We start from the raw sequence: 20,980 nt of genomic DNA on the forward strand, positions 1-20,980 counted from the left end.
GAATGCGAAGGTCGAAGGTCGAAGGTGTGGTAGGTGAGAGGTGTATTAGAGAAAGAGAGAAAGAGGGAGAATAAAAGAGAGAGAAATAGTGGGAAGGCGCTCACGAATAAGGACGAGAGTAGTGGGGGATGCGCGCGCAGCTATCGAACACGCTGCCGAGTCGCATGGTTTACCAGCTTCAGTGACTGCGTAACCTTCCAACGTGTAGGGTGTGTTTTTTTCCTTCGGAAAGGAATTCGATAATCTCGTACATTGTTTACATTGGTTTAACGTACTATTTGTCTTTAAAATAAGACTGATATTATCTAATAACGCTACATTTAAAGATAAATCGTTGGCACGGGATAATAGTGTATTAGTGAAATATGAATTATTTTGCTTGATTTTCACTTCCCGCGCTTTTTTTTCTGTGACTTTACCAAAGGGTTAATTGTACGAATAAGCGAATAAAAAATTAATTACAATATGAATAAAATTAATAATTATTTGTTTTTATTTGTAATAACATTTTCGTCGATATTTTGCGAACCGAACGATGCGACCGTTACACGTATCCCGATATTGAAGTGTTGTCCACACGGTCAGGAATTAAAAGTAACGGTTGAGAATGGCATTAATAAGGTTAGCAACGATTGTGAGAAAAGTACGACAGATTGGAAACCCAACATCTATTCGCCGTCCTTACGAAAACAGTTTAACAAGCCGTTAGACGGCTGGAATGTCTTGGAGGGTAGGAGACCCGAATGTCGAGAAGATTCTATTTTGACTAGTATAGTTTCGAGACCCTCTCTACCTTTTATTTATCTCGAAGATGGCTTTGCCATTGTCGATGGAAATGTCGAAGAACCGATCGCACCTTCCGATTATTGTGCCGATCCAAATGCTATCCTGGTTTGCGTTAAAAAAACTCCAGAAGGTAATCATGCAGCTGCTACCATGAAACCAAAGATTAGACGCTGTTGTGGAAAATCTGCAGTTTTTCATGAGGAAAAGTTCGTATTACTTTCGTATATCTTTCTTTATATTTTATTTTTAATTATACATTTATTTCCAATTTTTTATAGCCGATAATGCTTGAAAAAAAAAAAAAAAATATATATATATATATATATATATATATATAGAGAGAGAGAGAGAGAGAGAGAGAGAGTATATATGTATATAGCAGTGGCGGAACTACATATGTTTGGGCCCCTACCCTTATATTATATTATATAAACAATATTAACATTGGTATTGAATGTTTTTAAATGTACAATTTTTCTTTCGATATTTTTATAAGATTGATTGTGAGATTATTTTTTTTTAATGCTTTTTTAGAAAAGGGAATTCTATAAATTAAATAAACGTTTGTTTTTGTAATCTAATTTAAATTAAGGATAATTTAAATAAAATAACAAAATTATAAATGTAAAAATTTTGCCCCACCCGCCGCGTTGCAGGATCTCGTAGTTTCGCCCCTGATATATGAATATGATTTGAAAAAAAAAAAAATTAGAAAAAAATATTTTGAGGTTAAACGAAAATTGAGCTAATATTATATTTAAATAATATATATATATATAAGATAAATTACATCCATCTATAAGGTAAATTTCAATGTTTATATTCACTTTTATCAAACGAAGCAGATCGCTTGTAAAAGACCTAAGCAACATTTATATTTTCACAGTTTATTCTGTTTTTCGTCGATTCGTATTATTTTCTTTGCTTAGATATTTCGAAAGACAGTAAATAATTATTATTTTCTTTCTCGTGTCAAGCTACGTGTTCCACATTGTAACACCTTCACGAGCACATTGTTTACATTTCTTTTGTTCTGTTCTTATAGAACGTCTTTAAAGTAAAACTTGACGGAGAAAAGGAATGTAAATAATTTCTCCCCTCTCATTTTTTTCTCTTCTCCTTCTTCGATATTTTTTTTACTTTGATTATTATCAAGATACATTTCGATATCTATTTTCGTAACGCACACGTTGTTATTACGTTTACGAAATCGTAACGTTCCCACAATTCGAATTCTATCGAAAAAGGTTTGTTGGTTTTAGAGAAAAACATTTCTAACGTACGGAAGTTGTGAAAGTAATTAAAGCTCATTATACTTGCAATTAGATTCGAAGTGTATTTCTACTATGAAATACCGTTTACTTTTTTCTATTTTTTATTGTTTGTATAAGGGCAACATTTTCTTTTTATAACATTTCTAAACTCGAATGTAAACAAATTTTTTTAAATACAATAACTTCTATCGAATTAAAACAAATTCCATTAACCGCATAACACTTATATAAATTTTTAAATAACCTAGGTTTGATTAATATATTATGATTAATATATATCTATTGTTATTTTTATAGAGAATCATGCAGCTTTATAAACGAGTCGGAAGACACGGCACCGTTATTGGGAGAGTCATCAGGAATGGTGGATATAATATCAGGATTTCCGGCTTGTCCTCGAGGAGACAAATACACGATCTTGGCTGATGTAAAAGATGCCGTATTGCAGCCTGACGGTAGCATGAAAGTTGACGGTGTTATTTTACCGAGCGGCCAGTTTTGCGTTGAGAAGATCAAGGAACTCAACCAGGCGGTCAAGGTCTTTGCCTGTTCCGAACACGCACCTCAAAGGTGAGAGTGCTTAGCTTCTTCCTTACTTTTATCTTTTTTTTCACCTTTCTTTCTCTCTTTCTCCATTTCTCCTTTTTTATTATTATTTTTTTTCACCTTTCTTTCTCTCTTTCTCCATTTCTCCTTTTTTATTATTTTTTATTTATTTTTTTTTCAATGGGTTTTTATTTTTATAACTCTTTTTTTAGACAATACGAAGAGATTCAACTATTCCTCGTAAAATACCAAACAGTTGAGTAATCTTGTTTGCCTGTTAGAAAGAAATGTAGAATTTCTACTCACTAGGCTTAAGGCAATCTTCTCTTTTTCTATAACTGAATAGTCAGTCATCTTTCTTCATGAATATTATAACCTTACATCGACACCATAGATCTTTTAGGCTTTTGTACCATGTTTCTATTACTATTTTTATTTTAAATTCAAATTGTAAATATAACAAAATAAATTTTCTACGTATAGGATATTCTATGCCAAATTTATCTGCCAAATGAATTTGCATCTACGATTCCGTTGAAAATTTTAAATAATGTATTATATATTAAAAAGAAAAAAATAGAAATACGTCAAATTTCGAAACAAATTCATCTTTCAAAACAGAGCGGTCGTAAAAATTTGAAAAAAAAAATTCATTACGTTTTTTGTCGAACTCAACAACATATAAAATTTTTAGTGGAATCGCAGATGCAAATTCATTCGGTAGATATATTTGGCATGGAATGGAGGCCCCATGTATATAATTCTAGAAATATAGAATATCTAGAAGATGATATTCTAAAAAACTTTTAAGAGTATTAATATATTTTTTTATATATATATATTTTTTAAATAACTATAACGTTCTAAATCTATCCATGGTGATGTTAGTAAAATTCACCATACCGATTATTGATTAAAATAGAAAATTATAGAATTTGACATAGTTTTTGATGATGCATGAAACATCTTCGAAACTAAACACGAACGAAATGAACGAACTAAACGAAGAGTGAAACGTTGCATGACTAAATCTCCACTAACTGTTTTACAAAGTTTTGTAAGAGAAAGAGAGAGAGAGAAAGAAAAGATATTTTTTTTCATTCCGTTATTTATTCAGACACAACGCGTCATGCAAAAATACACGAAACATCGTTTCATTGAAAATACTGTTGGCTTAATTGCAAAGAATTGTTGGCGATCGTGGATATATTTTTTTCTTTTTATTCAATTTATTAATCTCCCGTAAAATTTTATTTATATACTTTCCAAAGCACATTTCTATATCGAATGATTGATTATAAAACGTGAATTCGATCGGTCGTATCGTGTTCTCCAATATACAATAATATTAATTACAGACAATCTCTTTTCCTCTCTTTCTCTTTCTTTTAAGATTTTTATCAACAACCGTAACATTTCCGCGTAAAATATTGTATTATCATTTGGAACGTGCGAACTTTAGATTTTTTCCTTCAAGAGAATAGAAAAGAAAAAAAAAATAACGTAACTAGAAAGGATGTGTAACCGGAGTGAATGAGATAATCGTACAAACCACAAAGTTTTAAAAGTGTAGTCGACGTAATTAGTTTCTATTTATTCCTTTTTGGTGTGATAATTTATTTATTATATTTTAAAATAACATTTAAAAAAGAAAAGAAAGAAAAAAAGAAGAGAAAGAAAGAAGAGAAAATGAAACGGGGAAAAACAAATAGTTGATCAAAGTCAATGAATTTTTCGAACGCATTCATAGCAATTAATTAAACATATATCGGTACGTTTTAATTGAGGTAAAAAGGTGATAAACGAGAGTAACTTGAGAAAATGATATATATGGCGAGTATATGTGCTCATTTTGTTTACTACCATCGAATAGTTGGAAAAGATAGAGAGAAAGAGATAAAGAGAGTGGAAATACCTCGTTGATATGTACGTGAAGAGGTTCGATTATCGATCGATTTCCGTTTCCCCTTTGAACGAGTAGTCTCTTTGAAAAAGCATGCATACGTTATACCCTTATTTGCGATCGCGAAACGCAGATGCTGTGCTTGCAGCACACCGTCATTCTGAAGTAACGCGAAACCTCCAATCCGCATAAATATTATTCCCATGTTGGAAATTCCGTGGTCCAGACTTTCTTTCTTTCTATATTTCTTTCTTCTCTTTTTTTCTTTTTTTTTTCTTTACATTTCTTTTTACATCAATAAAGGAAATACAAATTTCGACCATCCTGTAAAATATACTTTTAGGATCTTATATTAGTATATTGATATTTAATGTTTTAAAATAAATAATTTTCTTTGTCAATATTTTTATAAAATTCAGATTATATTTTATGCTTTTTAGGGATAGGGAATCGTAACAAATCTTATATTATAAAAAAATTTATATTGTATAAAGAAAGAAAATTTATAACAGACTAAACAAAAACAAGTTATATTATATTGTATAAAGAATATATATATATATATTTATATTGATATTTAATGTTTTAAAATAAACAATTTTTATAAGATACAAATTCTCTTGTAAATTCTTTTTAGAAAGAATTTTTGCAAATTCAATAAACATTTTTTTTCTTTTTTTTTTCAGTGTGCTTTTAATCTAATTTAAATTAGGGACGATTTGATTAAAATTAAGAAAATAATAAAATGCATAACTTATCGGTCCTCCGTCCCGCCCCTCGTGACGACGGAGTCTTACGGTATTGTAGTTCCGCCCCTGCTTTACATTTACCTTTTTTTCCCCCCTTTTTTTTCTTTATCGCTTCAGATACCTATATCGTCCTTTTCCAGATAATAAATGGAAATTTAAAGACTCTTCTTCTATGCTACGTTCTCCGACACGTTTTTATGGCCGAATTATCGAAGAATCTTTTCAAAACGTTTTCTCTTCTCTCAACAACCTCTTTCCTAACTTTCTCTTTTTGTTGATGTGTGTGTGTGCGTGTGTACATCTGTGTACGTATATCCTGTGTAACTGTCTGCTTATGTCTTTTTTCTCTGCCTGTTCTTTTACATTAATTTCAATATTATTTTCTTCGAAATTGTTAATATGTATATATATAAAAATTAATTTATTTCTTAATTAATCATAGATATTATTTTCTGACGTAGAAGTTATGTGTATATATATTATTATTTATATAATATTATTTAATTATATATATATATATATAAAAACTAATATTTATATGATATATAGGACTTTACTGTACTAACAATGAAAAGCTTTAGTTAACATAGATCCGAAAAGTCAACCGTTTCTGAGATATAAATATTTTTGTTTGCTAGTATCATAATTGATTTACTTGCTTCTATTGCATGCAATGTTAATTATAGTGTTTTTAAACCGCGTTGTAAATGTTCTTGTTCTAGTATCGAAAGTAGATTTCATTGAGAATTAGTCAGTTGTGGATCGGCGGTTGTAGATATTACACAGTTACAAAATATCGTTAAAATGTCAGCGCATTATCCACCATCTTTGTCAAACAATTCGACAGAAATGTGGAATTTTCAATAGAATTCCCGATTTGATAAAAAGACGATGTCAAGCGTGTGTGGAAATGAAAAATGGACAAATGAATTTTCTTTAAAGTTAAAAAATTCAATAGTAAGGCATTTATGATAATAACAATTAAAAATGTTTATATCTCAGAAAAAGATTAACTTTTGTCTATTAAAACTTTATTACTCGCATCAGTACAATGTATTCTATATACAATATAAATATTTAATGGTTTTTTTGAACACCCTGTATATATATACATAACTTCATAATAATCATATTATATAAAATATTATAGAAAAATATTTGTCTTTCGCTATGCGAGAAGACGTTCGAATGATGACATTCGTACTTGGAGAATGATTCATTCGAACGAGTAATTTTATTTTTCTAAAAGAATTTATTCAGTACTTCTTTTTTACATTTCTAAATATAATTATTTCAATTTAAATCTCTTAAATAAACGTACATATTTCTTTTTTCAAATTTACTTATGATTAAAAAATTTGGTAATATCATTGGTAAATATTTGTATCGATAATTCGAAGTCAGGAAAACGAGCCCAGTCTAAAAGGTTGTATTACTTTTTGATTTCTTTTTCGAAGGGAATGAGAATTTACCATGAAGAATCATAGATAGGAATGGTGGGGAGAATGATAGGAGGAGAAGGAGGAGGAAGAGAAAGAGGGCAAAAGGGCAAAGGGCGAAGGGCGAAATTTAATCAGGCATGCGTTTGGACGAAACGCGATGAAGTATTACGGTGCATTATTCGTATACGTTTCGATGGAATGAGGAACTTGCGAGCGTGCAAAAGAGATAGATGGATAAAGAGTGAACGTACGTACGTACGTATGTACCTACGTGCACATGTATGTGTATAGGAGGGAATGAGTGAGAGAGAAAGCGATCCCTCAGCATAAAAGATCGATGGAATAACTCGCTGGCATGCCATACTGGCACGCGGCCAATCGATCGGTCGCTGATACCGAGAGATAAAGTTACTTCGAGTTTAATTAAACTAGGAGCCGCGTTAGAAAAAGCTCAACGAAGAAAGTAGTCGGGATAATTTGTCTTCGGTTAAGGCAAAAATTTGAGAATGAAATTATTTTTTTTTTTCTTTATTACCAAACGTTAAGTTAAACTCATCTAAACTTAACACTCTAATCAATTGTATATTTTTTTTAATGTAATATTATTTATACGAATGATTGAATGATGTATAATTTGAAAAGGGTGTCGAGGGTTGGTGGTTAGGTTTTACCTAATCGAATGTATGTGTATAGTATATATAGAGAAATATATGCGTGTGCATTGTTTTCAGGCCACACGTGCAAGCAACAGACATCAGGTTCACGCTCTATCCCATGGGCTTTATCATCAGTGCAGTGTTCTTGGCAGCAACCCTGGCTGCTGGTTGGCTGTTACCAGCGTCTCATCACGTTTTGCACTGGCGATGCCAGACTCATCATGTCGCTTGCTTGATGCTTGGCGATCTTCTCATGGCTATCATTCAACTAGCAGGCGATTCCCTACGCGGCGCAAGCTGCAAGACACTTGGTGAGTCATTCTCTTTTATTACCCTTTTTAACTTCCTTTTTCTACCTTATATATGTCCTCTCTTTCTTGCTCACCCCCCTCTAACGAACGAACACCCAACCATGGTGTGTTATGGCGTGCGCCGTGTTCCTTCGACCGTGTCACCCCCCTTCTGAACAATCTTGGAAAGCGATAAGCATCAAAGGGTTCCTGGAAGTTGTCGAGGAAGGTTTTCCTCCTTCAACTTATAGCTGAATGTATTACGAATAAGAGCCGTTCCTTATCTCACCCTCCCCCTGATAAGAAAATTGCATCTGGAAGAAAAGATTCTTATCATTTTTATGTTGAGTTTGAAATATTTTCCTACTTCGACACCTGCACTTTTAATCCTAATCCCTCTATCTTTCTGTCTTATATTTTTCATGACGTATTTATTTTTTTCTTTTGTTGATATATTCTATTACCTTTGCACTGGTATGATAACATCGTTACGAAGGATGCAATCGTTTATATCTTTAATCTTATCGATAATTAACGCATGCACACACACACATACACACACACACGTGTCAATAGAGATAACACTTTTTACTATCTCATTTTATTTTTATCTCAATATTTATCTTTTATTGTAAGAAGATAAAATAAGGGAAGTAAAGAATTTTATGATGTTTTGTTTTTTTTCTTTATTTCTTTTTTTACTGTTGTGTAATGTTACTTGTTTGCGTTCCATTGGTATGTTCTTTTACTATCTTATCTAATCTTGTAAAAAATATAGAGAAAGGGAGAGGATAGTATGTAATATAGGTCTAATAGAATATGTATATAATCGTATATTGCCTCGTTTTATAATTTTTAATTTATTTTTAACTTCTCGCATAATATCCATGTTAGGATTGTGTGTGCTTCAGGTTATAATATATAATATAATATACATATAATCGTTTATAAATATATAATCGTCGGTATTGAATTTATTGTTCGATTTGAAAATTTTTAATTTATTTTCAAATTTTCGCATAATATCGATGTTAGGTGTTTCGTTAAAATTTGATATTTGTTATCGAACGTAAAGTTTTATAAATTAAACGTTAATAATGATTAAACCACAGTATAAATAACTAACCTACACCTAACCCTAGGTAAATTGCATCGTTAAAATTCGTTGGAAAAATTTACAATATGTTTAGAATATGTTTAGATTTAAGCGTTAGGGGAGAGGAAGGGGGTATTTTGGGAGCTGATCTCGATTATACGGTCAATGACAAATGGTGGAACTAAATACACAGATGGAATTGGTGGAAGGGAGGGAGGTGGTCGTGGCGCCTATACGACCGAGGCCAGCTTTATTTGCCTCCCTCGTTCTCGTACCTACAACTAACCAACCCCTACCCAACCCTACCCTACCAAACTTGCCACCATTCCAAGCCCAAGCCTAACTCCCCCCCACACCCACACCCATACACCCTCCCTTTCGTTGTCTATCTCTTCGGCTATCCCCAAAACTGCCGAGGTAATTATTCGGATAATCGTAGTAATCCCTCGTAAAGCTTCGTTTCTCTCGGTCCCGCGTTCCGATCGCGAAAATCGATTAGCGCTTGTATAGTTCGCGAGTGTTTCTGGCTTCCTAATGGTCCGCAGAGGCTCTCATTCGAATTTCTATCATTTATTTTATTCTGATCATCCCTATTCCTACCCTTCACTCCTACGTTCTACCCTAACACCCTTAACTCCCCCCCCCCACCTCCTTCCTTCCTTCCACCCACCGTGTTGCGTGTTAAATCCGGTTGCTACGTTACTTTCTCTCCTTTTTCCGTGTTTTTTCTTCTTTTTTTTTTCTCTCATCTCTCTTTCTCTCTTTCTTTTATCGATCACGAGAGATTAACCAAACAATTTTTTAGGATTAACTCGAATTAACTATCTCTCCCAGTGATTTTAAAAAATGCGAGACGATGTTTATTTTTCCTTTTTTTTTCTTTTCATTTATAGATATTTTATTACATAGGATTTGTTTGAATTGAATTAATGAAAAGTATTAGAGATAAATTTTTGTTGATTTTTAATTTTTTAATTTATTATGCAAGTAATTCGTATCGAATGTTAAAATTTAATTATAAAAAAATAATTTCTTCTTGTAATATTTGGATCATTTTGTACTAAAGTTTATTCTTATTACGTCTTCTTTTAAGCTAAGATTATCGTTCGGTTTATTTATTGAAAGATGAAGGTTGGATAGTAATAGAGTAATACCATAACGATCGAAAGTTGGTCACGGGTCGATGTAATTTGTGTAATTTGTCGAAGATCGTTTGATTGAATGGATATGCCGATGAAAGCAGGTTTACAACTTCCTGTGAGGTAATAAAGCAGGGTCGATTCAAGAAGACGACTGGTCTTCAATCGAGAGGTCATGGACCTCCGACGAAAAACCGAAGAAAGGAGAAAGTGGAACGCGCCTTCAAGTGACCCACAAACTCCCTCTTTTTCTCCTTCCCTTCCTATTCCTCCTCCTCTTCTTCCTTCTTCTTCTTCTTCTTGTTCTTTCCACTTTACTCGGTTGTTTTATCTTCTCGAACTGAAACTCACACTCGTACCCCCCAATTCGTATAAGAAACGTTGTAAATAAATCGATGAGATTTCATTTAAATCGAAAAGGGAAATATTTGTAAAATTGTTGATAACAAAATTTGTAGAATATTTTGAAAGGGTTGGAGAAGGGTGATGGTGGTTAGTGATGGTGGAGGTAGAGGAATAGGAGGAGAGCAAATGCATCAAGAGTGTAAATACAAATATATCGATAACGATAGGAAGGAAATATTTATTTAATAAATATGTAATAAAACAATGTGTAGAATTCAACATTTGGATTTTTTTTTCTTTTTTTTTTTTCATATTTTTATTCAGAGGGCAAAAACAAAATTGGATAGGAAAGTTTTATGAATTATGTATATGTTTTTTTTTTTAATTTTATTTTTATTTTTTTTTTTATCATCGAAGAGCGTGGCCAGATAGAATAAATTTTTGTTAAAAGTTACGAGAATGCGGGCTTTAAATAAATTGATAAAATCGAAAAAGAAAATATTTACAATATTTCAATGTAATGTATTGTAAAAATTGACGAAGAAATTTTTTTGTCATAGAAAAGAAGAAATGTCTTTTCGAGCATGATCATTTAAATGCAGTTTTTCTCCTATGTTCGCCTCATTTTTTCATCTTCTTCTTCTTCTTCTTCTTTTTCTTCTTCTTCTATATTTTTTTCGAAGAAAAAATGTAGTTTCTAGAACGACAGGTAGCATGCAATGGTTGGGTATCCTATTACGAGAACGAGAAAACTTAGCGTATCTAGATGTATCAACGTGTAACTTTTTACAAGTACGATATACACGCAACCTTAAGTCACGTATCGTGACAAAATGAGAAGTTAAAAGAGGGTTAATAAAAAAAAAAAAAAAAGAGTAAAAGGATTTCATACTAACTTATTCGCAATCATGATAACTGTAATCGGATTCCATTGATTGTTAGGCAATTCTCGATCTATGTGTATATGTGTGTGTGTGTGTGTTTACTCATCGTGAGTACCTTCAAGAGTCACTCGAATTCTTTTCTAGTGCCAAAGGTATTAATCTTTCCTTCCTCTCTCTCATTCAGTTATATATCAATCATTTTTGTTCAACTTTTCTTTTCTATAATATTTTTCTTTTTTTTTTGTTTGTAATTCAATTTTTTCCTTCTCGTTTTCTTCCAATCGACCTTCCCTTCCTTTCGAATGACGCAAAGGCGCTGAATAATGCGCACAAAATGTTAACTCTCGGCAGCTAGGCTATTCGAAACGTTTTTCCGAACTCATCTTCACTTCTTCTTCTTCTTCTTTCATGAAAGAAGAATGCGAACAAAAGGATGCTTTGTGAGTTGTTTTTTCCTTCTTCTTTACGTATTTTGTAAAAAAAGAAGGTATTGTGGGATATAACCTCGATGATTTAGCGATAGCTAAACCTGGATCGTTGTATGGTGTTTCTTTTTCCTTTATTTTTTTCTTTTTTTCTCTCTCTCTTTCTCTTTTCAAGGATTTTTCTATATCCTAGAAATCCGCAAACTTTTAACGCTACAATAACTGAGAAAAATTAAACGTTTCATCTTTGAAAACGTTAACGTGTCGTCGTGATGATTTTTGTATCGTTATTTCCATCTTGAAGATAAATTGTAAAAATCTGTAGAAGAAAAAAAAAAGACGAGTTTTAAGAAATTCCCACGTAATATGGTTGTCTTCGAATCGTTATTTCAATGTTAAAAATAAAATTTGAAAAATATTTAGTATGCAGCAAGTTGAAAAAATTCGTGTCAAAATTAATCTTTGAATAATGATGATTTTCAGTTTTGAAATGAAATCATTTTAATTATCGTAGAATTATTTATTACCACGAGTTCAAAGTTCATCTCATGCACGGCGCCACACAATCCTTTTTTTTTTTTTTTTTTTAATTTCGTTTTGATTTTCGTAGAAAAACTAATGACAGAAATCACGTACGCTCGATTTTGTAGATTTAACATGTGTATTATTCGATTTGATTTAAATTAATTGACTGTTTCATCATAATTATATCATAATTTTAAAATTTTTTTATATCTCTATAAAAGGAATACTTTGTTTAGCTTTGAATATCGATCGCGGTCGAGTTTCGATAATAAAGAATTTCGATAAGGAGTAACGCCAAAGTTTTCTTACTTAGCTGGACCCCAGTCATTAACAACGAAGCCCTTTATAACTAATAATATCTCTGCGTTTCACACACACACACAAACGTATTCATATAAATAAGAATATTGAATGGAATCGACTTATTGCGATTTTTGAGCACAGATTTTGTTAAAGAATGAATGCCAATTAGAACCAATGTAAATGACTTTTTACTTCAACGTCCAATCAGAATTGACGTTAAATGTAACGTTTTTACAGTGTGCGAAAGAGTACAATTTCTTTTTTTGTCGGGAACACGAGAATGTTTTCTTTTTTTTTTGAACACGAGAATGTTTCGATCAAAAGAAAAATAACATTTTTTAAAGAAAAGAATAAAAGAGGGAGTGGAGTAGGGAGGGGGGGGGAGAAAGGTGGTGAAGTGGGTGGTTGTAAACGTGCATGTGCAAGGGAGATGAATTCGTTGGTGGAAACAGTTATCTCTCGTCTGGCCACTTTTTTCTCAAATGAATTCGTTTGAAAGTCGATCGTCGAATACCATTGCTGGCCTGCTATCGTGCTCGACGTAAATCAAGATACACCATTGGCCTCTTCCCCATGTAAACTGTTCTGCAGTATTGGGTAGCTAGCTTGCTACTAGCTAGTGAAATTAATCTGATATACCGTGGCCAGAAGTAATATTTTTGAGAAAATAAACAAAATATGTTTGATAGTTCGATTATTTTTCGCATTTTTATTATCTCTCTTTCTCTCTCTCTCTCTCTCTCTCTCTCTTTTTCTCTTTTTCTCTCTTATTCGCTTCTGTCTTTTTTCTTTTCTTCTTTTTTTTTTGTATATACCATTCGGAGAAGTATCACCAATATATTTTTGTTCTCATAAAATACGGGATCGATCGAGTTTACGTTTTTATTTATTAGTTGATTTTGTGTTTTCAAACTCCATATGAATTTTATTTCTTTTTTTGTATCCAACAATTGTTGTAATCATGTGTCCAAATCAGTTGGATTGGACAATGCTTACGTTTATTTGATCAGTTGCAAATGTTTTTTTTTATTTTTCTTTTTGTTTAACTTTTTATCTGCTTTTATTTATCAAACAATATTTACAGTTATTTGCGACATGAGATTTAAATAAAATGAATTTAAGGTAAATGTATGTATTATTGCGGATGTCTTAAAAATGCATATTTTTAATAGTTAACATGTTCCATGTCACGGCAATTTTTGAAGATTTTCTATTCAGGCCGTGTAAGGCATATACGACCCATACTTTAAAAATTAAAAAAAATTTAGAAAGTTAGAAAAAATATTTAAATTTTAATATGCATTTAAGTGGCCTGAACGGAAAGTGCAGCAGGGTTCGTATACGCCCCACATAACATGAAACGTTTTAAACAAAGATATTGACTTTTTTTAACATTTGGTGGGTTTTTTAATGTTATTATTATTTAAAAAATCTAAAAAATTTATTACTGCTTTATACATATATATAATATCATTTATTTTGTTATTTATAATTTTAATTGAAAAAAAGAAAATATATATATATTCAAACGTGGTAAGATCTTTACGGTACCTTCAAACGATTTAATATTGATTAATAAATAAAATTAAACAAAAAACAATAATTATCTTTCATTACATTATTCAACTTTAAACATTAACCGCAGTAATACCCACACTTATCCTACACAATTGTCTTTACATAGATCATTTTATGAAAAAAACAAAAAAAAACAAAAAAATTTTTGTAAATCTACTCTCTCTCTTTCATTTTATTTACTTCGATCTATCATTTAGTTCGACTTTCGAACGAATCATCGATCATTAATAACGATAATTGAGAAGATAAATCCCACGATAGATTTGTTCGACTATGAAATTAATATACCGATTTGCATAGCAATTGGTGTTATTAGTCATAGACTGTAATAATCGTAGTCATTGAAAAGTGGTACTTAGCACAAGGTACATCTTCAAGAAAGATTGAAAAAATGAAAGAGAAAAAAAAAGAAAGAAAGAAAGAGAGAGAGTGAGAGAGAGAGAGAGAGAGAGAGAGAAAGTAAGTGAGTGTGTGTAAGAGAGAAAAGTAACCAGATATTTTCTTGTCTTGGAGTCTTGCTATAAATAGTAGGAAAGAGGATAAGACTAATAAGAAGAAGAAAGAGAAGGAGGAGAAGAAGGAGGAGGTGGGTGTTATAAGAGAGAGAGAGAGAGAAAGAGAGAAAGAGAGAACTATCGTAAAAATTCAACAAGCGTACGCTTTCTCTCTAGTTCTCCATACGCGTACACTTATGTTAACTTACAGACATACTTGCTTTTACTTGCTCTTTGCTTTACGACTATCCAACCACACTAGAGGGATAAGCTTCAAGATGTGAGTGGAGGCTGCTGCAATGCAACAACACAGTTCAGTATATAACACACAACACAGTATATAGTAAAATACACATCAGACCACAGAAACGAGAGAAAGGGACGAACGTGTCCCGCGGCGAGAAATCGCTAAGCGTTCATATTATTCAACCAAAGAGTGTTGAGTTTAGTGTCTGTGAAAGAGAAAAACAGAGAGAGAATGAGAGAGAGAGAGAAAGAGAGTAACAGATTGATGCTAAGAAGTGTATATATATGTTCGTCTTAAAGTATAAGAAAAAAAAAGCTCAAGAGAGTAAGAAAGTAAAGAGAGGGAGAGGTATAGTTAGATGATAAAAAAAGTGTGTGTGTGTGTCTCGTACTAAAGTTAAAGAAAAACTTATGTCTTGGTCCAATGCACTTTTTATATTAACGGGGGGAAAGGATTACGAGGATGAATAAGTAGGGTGCCTTTCGAATATTGGAAACATATGGAATATGTTTTACATAATCAATAAGAACCGGATTTTTCATTCTTTTCTTCATGTAAATCCTTTGGATTCTTTTATACGCTTGTCTGACGTATTGGAATAACAAGGGTTTTTTTTTCTAATAGGATTATGTGTCTCTTGGAAAACAAAATTATCTAACATATAGTAGTAATATTTTTGATGGATCAGAGTTATATTTAATTAGGGCAGAATGCAGATAGAAGCATCGTTAGATCCATATATTTTAGATATTTTCAAAACTTTCATACAGTTATAAGAGTCGTTTAAGATAATAAAATTGCATCACAGTAATACAATTAAGTAACGCATATGTATGACACCACTCTATAAATAAAATTGATTTTATTTTTCATTTAATTTCTCATAAAATTGTGATGAAATACATTAGAAAGATAGAAAAAAGAATAGTTTACGATTTCATAAAAAAAAAAGAATAAAGTTAATAAAATATACCATACAAAATTGAAAATAAGATGTATAGAAATAAAATTTAAATTACAAAAAAAGAAATAACTGATATGTAAGAATATTAGTAAAAATGTATCCTTTTATATTTTAGAAACGATTGAGTTCTAAACTCTACTTATCGGCCTACAATGTAACATATAATCCTAAATGATCCTTTTATACAATTGTACAAAGTTTTTAAAAATATCCGGAGAGTATACTGATCAGATATTGCTTTTACTAATTTAATCTTATTGTTACACAAGAAATTAAAAATTGATTGATGTAAGATTAAAGTTAGATAAAACGTTGTTCCCACAAGAAGAAGACACAATATTTCGATTATCATTATTTTTCGTTTATTCGTTTGCATATATTTCAAATAGATATATGTGAACTTTTCTATTTGGATGAACAAATCCAAAATGTAGAAAATAGTCCCGACATTGTCTGGCACAGGTAATCGAACGAGAACACCGATACGTACTGCAAACGTTGCCGGCTCTGAACGACAATTGGAGAAATAATTGATCAATTTAACGTTACGTGACTGGAACATGTTTCGTCGTAGAGAAAGAAGGATAGAGAAAAGGGAGGGGGGAGGGAGGGAAAGACGAGTGTAAAGGTCCCATGGCGCCAGGGCCACCCTTCCCTTTTGCTACACTCAAACCCCTTCTCTTCCTTCATCTTCTTCTTCTTCTTCTTCCCTTTTTCTCTTTCCACTTCACTTTCTCATCCTCCTTCAATGTTTCTATACTAGTCGACCAAAATGATGGTTGTTGACAGGCTGACAACGATTCAACTTTCTCATAAACATGATCGATGCCACTTTCCCTCTTTGTTCATTAAAAATATCCTTCTTCTTCTCTCCTCCCCCATTCTCCCCCTTATTCTCCATCGACCCTCTTTCTTTTGTTTTTTTGTATTATTCGTTCAGTTTTTCCTTCCTTGTTTTTGTTCGTCGTAGCAATAATAAAACATAGAACGAATTGGTAAATTAGGAAAACGATCAGAAATAAAGGGAGTAATATTATAACAAAAATGTCGATAAAAAATTTTCGATATTGGTATAAATTTGATATTTATATTTTATATTTCGTTGTACTCTGTACGAACTACTGTTCGTAATTCATCACTTATAAATATTAACCCTTTGGCTACATTTGACGTATCAGTACGTCATGCATTTGTTTTGGCAGAGACACACATGACGTTTTGATACGTCATTGAAACTGAAACGAAATTTAACTAGTTCATTTTCGTTTATTTCAAAGTAATGCGTAATTTTTATATTATTATAATTAATTATTATAATATTAAATATTATGTTTTTAATATTAACTTACATTATTATAATATTTTAAAACAATTTTCGAATAAATGTTTACATAAGGGGTTAAATTTGTTTTTATTGGGAAAAATAACGTCATAAAATTTCATTAATTGTCTTTAGAAATGTTAATTTTAACTAACCGAAATCTGTTATTTTTGTTTATTGCATTAATATATTGTGATATTTTGTTTTTTTTTGTTGGTTATTCGATTATTGTAATTTTCTATGCACGCAACACTTTTTGCATGTTTATTTGGATGCACAGTGACACCACGTTTTTATTTTTTTTATTCTAAAGCATTGTGGTTTATTTTTTGAAACACTTGTCTGCGGTTCTTTTTTATTTTCATTTTATTTTTTGTTTTAATAATTTCACCCCTATTGCGAACATTTAAAATTCGCGGACATCCCACTTTGAAAACTATAGTTGATTCCGTTATTATTTTTTATATCTTTTTATGATGTTCGTTATACCTAATCTAACTAATTTTATTTTTGAACGTACACTACATTCACGATGTTTCTAAGAAAAACAAAATATCAAACGCTTTGTATAATAAATGAAGATTTTTGTTATATTTTTGTTTTGATGTTCTATCATGTTAAAGTATATTTCTTTAATCATTTGTACATTTAGGTTAAAATCTAGAAAATAAATATTAAATCTATACCAGTGTTGGAATATTTTCATGACCGACTGTAAATCGTAGCTGCTTTCAGGATGAAAGGACAAATGGGGGAGAGAATCTGTAGACTTTTTCTTTCGTAGGAATAATTTTTCTTTCTTTCTTTCTTCCTTTCTCCTATCTCGGTGGTGGTTCGAATGGGTGGTATAACAGGGAGCAGGTGCACCTTTGGATAAAAAAAAAAAGAAAAAAGAAAAAAGATTTTAGAATAATAGTCCACTCGCGGATAATCAATGGACACACAGGAGGAAGCCGATTCTCGAGCTTTGGTCGTTTTACAAAAGCGTGTAAAAACATTGTAGTGTGGTGGTTGAACCTTTACCTAGGATTTATATATATATATTTTACAACTTTATTTTTCCTGTAAAAAAAACTCGGCGTTTTTTCTCGTTGAATAGGGGCTAACGTAATTCTATTAAAACTTGCTGTAAATATAACGACTAGTAGCAGTAGTAGTAGTAATAGTAATAGTAGTGGTAGTGGTTGTAGTAGAGTTGAATAAAACATTGCTAACTTTTGTAGATTTAATCCAAACGCGTGCCTAGCATCTACAATTTGCTCGTTACATTCGGTAACGTTTGCGTTACTGAAGTGAACACATCATCATCGTTCAATAGGATTCCGAAATATACTATCCGATCGTGCTTATATTTCATAGATAAAAGAAAAAGAAAAGGATGAAGAAGAATGAAAAGTAGAATCTTATAAAACTTGCATCAAAAATTTACATTTATTTCAATGAGAAAAATACACGAATTCTCTTATCCTACATATTCCATGACAACGGTTAAACATCTGAAAATATTGCCTTCGAAGGTTAGAAAAGGAAAAGAAAAGAAGAAAAGAGACCTTTTTCCACGGTTAAAGGATGGGGGGAGGTAGAGGAAACAGGGGGGAGAGAAAATAAAAATAAATAAACGTTAGAACTCGTGATTTGGTGTAGAAAAGCACAGGGCAATCAGTTTTCTTCTCAAATTCTTTTTCTACTTTTTTTTTCTTGGTTTTTTTTTTATTTTCTTCTCATCGCCTTGGAAAAATCCGATGTAATACGGGTAAAAATAGAAAGAGAGAAAAAAGAGAGAAAGGGTATTAGAAGAAGAGTAAAGAATACGGTATATCCTTGTCTTTTCTATTTCTACCATAGCCAACACAGTTGACCCTAGGGGAAGAATTATTTCCCTTTCCTTCTCTCTCTCTCTCTCTTTCTTTTTTCTTTCTTTGAGCTACGCTCTATTGCTTTCTTAACCTCGTTAGGAAATGAAAAGAAAGCCTCTTACGTACAACAGAAGGAAAGGTCCTTGAGAAAAAGACCGATGAACTAAAACCAACCAACCAACCAACAAACCAAACAACCAACCAACCAACCAACCAACCAACCAACCAACCAACCAACTACAACAATCTTCAATCCCATAGACCACCTCATATTCTCCAACATAATATTTTTAAGCAGAGAAAACGTATGTAGCTATAAGGATGATTCAACAATTTGAGACGAGTACGTATCGTTTTCCCGTTCTTGTTTTCTTTTCTAATACCAAAAGAGGAATCGTTTTAAAAAAGTTTAAACTCGTTTGTAGTTTTGGGATTGATTGTGTTCGTGTACTCGTTTCTAGTAATCTTTCACGTATATATATACACGTATACATACATACACACAAGTTTCGAGAGAGGATGACAAAGTGTTACGAATCCAAGTGGAAAAGTGGAACGTTTTCTTTCTCTCTCTCTCTCTCTCTCTCTTTCTCTCTCTCTCTCTCTCTTTCTCTCTCTCTCTCTCTCTTTCTCTTATTCTTTTAGTTTCAAAGCTCTTGCAACTATAAATGCATACGTTGTAAGAGGATAAGAAAAGAACGTAGTTAGAAAGAACGAGCTTGGGGGAAGGGAAAAGAAAAAGAAAAAGAAAAAGAAAAAGATAGAGATAGAGATAGGTAGACCGCAGTGCCGTACGAATGGCGTCGTCGTTTGCCCGCTTGGAATGCGTCCATTTTCCAGGACGAATCCCAGCATTCCGATTCCCCACGGGCTGCTACGAGAGAGAAAGAGAGAAAAGGGAAGCAAGCAAGTTCTGAACGATGCTAAAGCAACGAAACCGAAGGAGAGTCCTGGCGCCGTCTCCGTCCAGACGTGGACCAGACAATCGAGAACATCCATTTTGTCTCTCCCCACCTCCAATTTCCCCCTCTTTTCCCCTTCCTTCCTTTCTTTCTACCTCCTTCCCTTCATCCATCCTCCCACCAACCCACCCTTACTCTCTCGGCGGCACACTGTTTGCGCGTATTTCGCGTTACCACCCATCCCGCACCCTCTTCCTTTTTTTTATCCTTCCTTTCTATTTTTCCGTTCTTTTGTTTTCCACGAATTCGTCAACGAGTTCGATGATCGCGGTTGAACGACGTCGACTAAAAGTGAAGAGCCCTGTCCTCCTACTACCCTTTCTCCTCGCCCCCTGTTCGATCAAACGTCACGGGGACAACTAGTTTTTTTCTTTTTCTTTTATTTTTCAACCCATTTTTTCTCTCCTAGTTCCCTCTTTTTCTTTTTCCTTTTTTTTGAGACTTTTGTGTAGTTTTTTTTTCTTTTTTCATTTTCTCTTTCTTCTTCTTCTTTTTCGTTTGTCAAATTCTATTTTATTTGCTTTTTTCTATTTTTTTTTCTTTCTTTTCATCAGATCAGCGTACACGACGTCCCTGTGGGTTTACGTAAAAACGGGTGTATGGGTAAAGAGTGAGAGAGGGAGAGAGAGAGAGAGAGAGAGAGATAGAGAGAGAGAGAAAGAGATAGATAAACATCACGTCACATCATCGTTGACGCGATTTCATTTTCCTCAGCATCATAGAAACATCAAAACGATCAACCCGAATTCGAACGATTCTGACGACATTTTTTTACGTGTTTTGTTTTACCCTTTCTCTTTTGTCCCATATGTCTCGGTTTAATAACACAGACGTTTGCTTTCCATTTGCACTTTATCGATCACATACATACATACACGCATACATACATACATACGTAACACCGCTCTCTGGTCGAATCTATCTCATCCTAATTTGTACGAGAGATTAAAATTCACTTCTATTTATTTGCTCAGTATTTTTATATATTTTTGTTCAATATTTTATTCAATCATGTGGTCAGCTTTTATAACAGGGACAGATGATTGATTTAAGTACCCATGTTAATTTGACATTTTTTAATCGTTCGATGAGTACTATAACTCCCCCCTTCTAACCTATATACAGTTAATAAAATTCATACAGTTAATGAAGTTTTGCATGATTAAATTATAATTTTTTTTAAAGATATGATACA

The 20,980-nt window shown here is 32.3% G+C and overlaps 1 protein-coding gene across 2 annotated transcripts in view; it reads left to right on the forward strand.

The window, feature by feature from the left end:
* The first annotated feature begins 200 nt into the window (after window positions 1–200).
* The window catches only part of mthl1 (adhesion G-protein coupled receptor methuselah-like 1), a 107,826-nt gene continuing 87,046 nt past the window's right edge, over window positions 201–20,980 (forward strand). For both annotated transcript variants that reach the window (XM_015318308.2, XM_015318309.2), the window contains exons 1-3: window positions 201–992; window positions 2,358–2,630; window positions 7,432–7,667. In XM_015318308.2, the coding sequence (XP_015173794.1) occupies window positions 466–992; window positions 2,358–2,630; window positions 7,432–7,667 (1,036 nt within the window). In that variant the 5' untranslated portion in view covers window positions 201–465. The remainder of the gene's footprint in view (window positions 993–2,357; window positions 2,631–7,431; window positions 7,668–20,980) is intronic.

The sequence above is a fragment of the Polistes dominula genome, unplaced genomic scaffold (assembly GCF_049000335.1).
Source record: "Polistes dominula isolate Pdom_NZ unplaced genomic scaffold, Pdom_raw_medaka contig_49, whole genome shotgun sequence".
Taxonomy (NCBI): domain Eukaryota; kingdom Metazoa; phylum Arthropoda; class Insecta; order Hymenoptera; family Vespidae; genus Polistes; species Polistes dominula.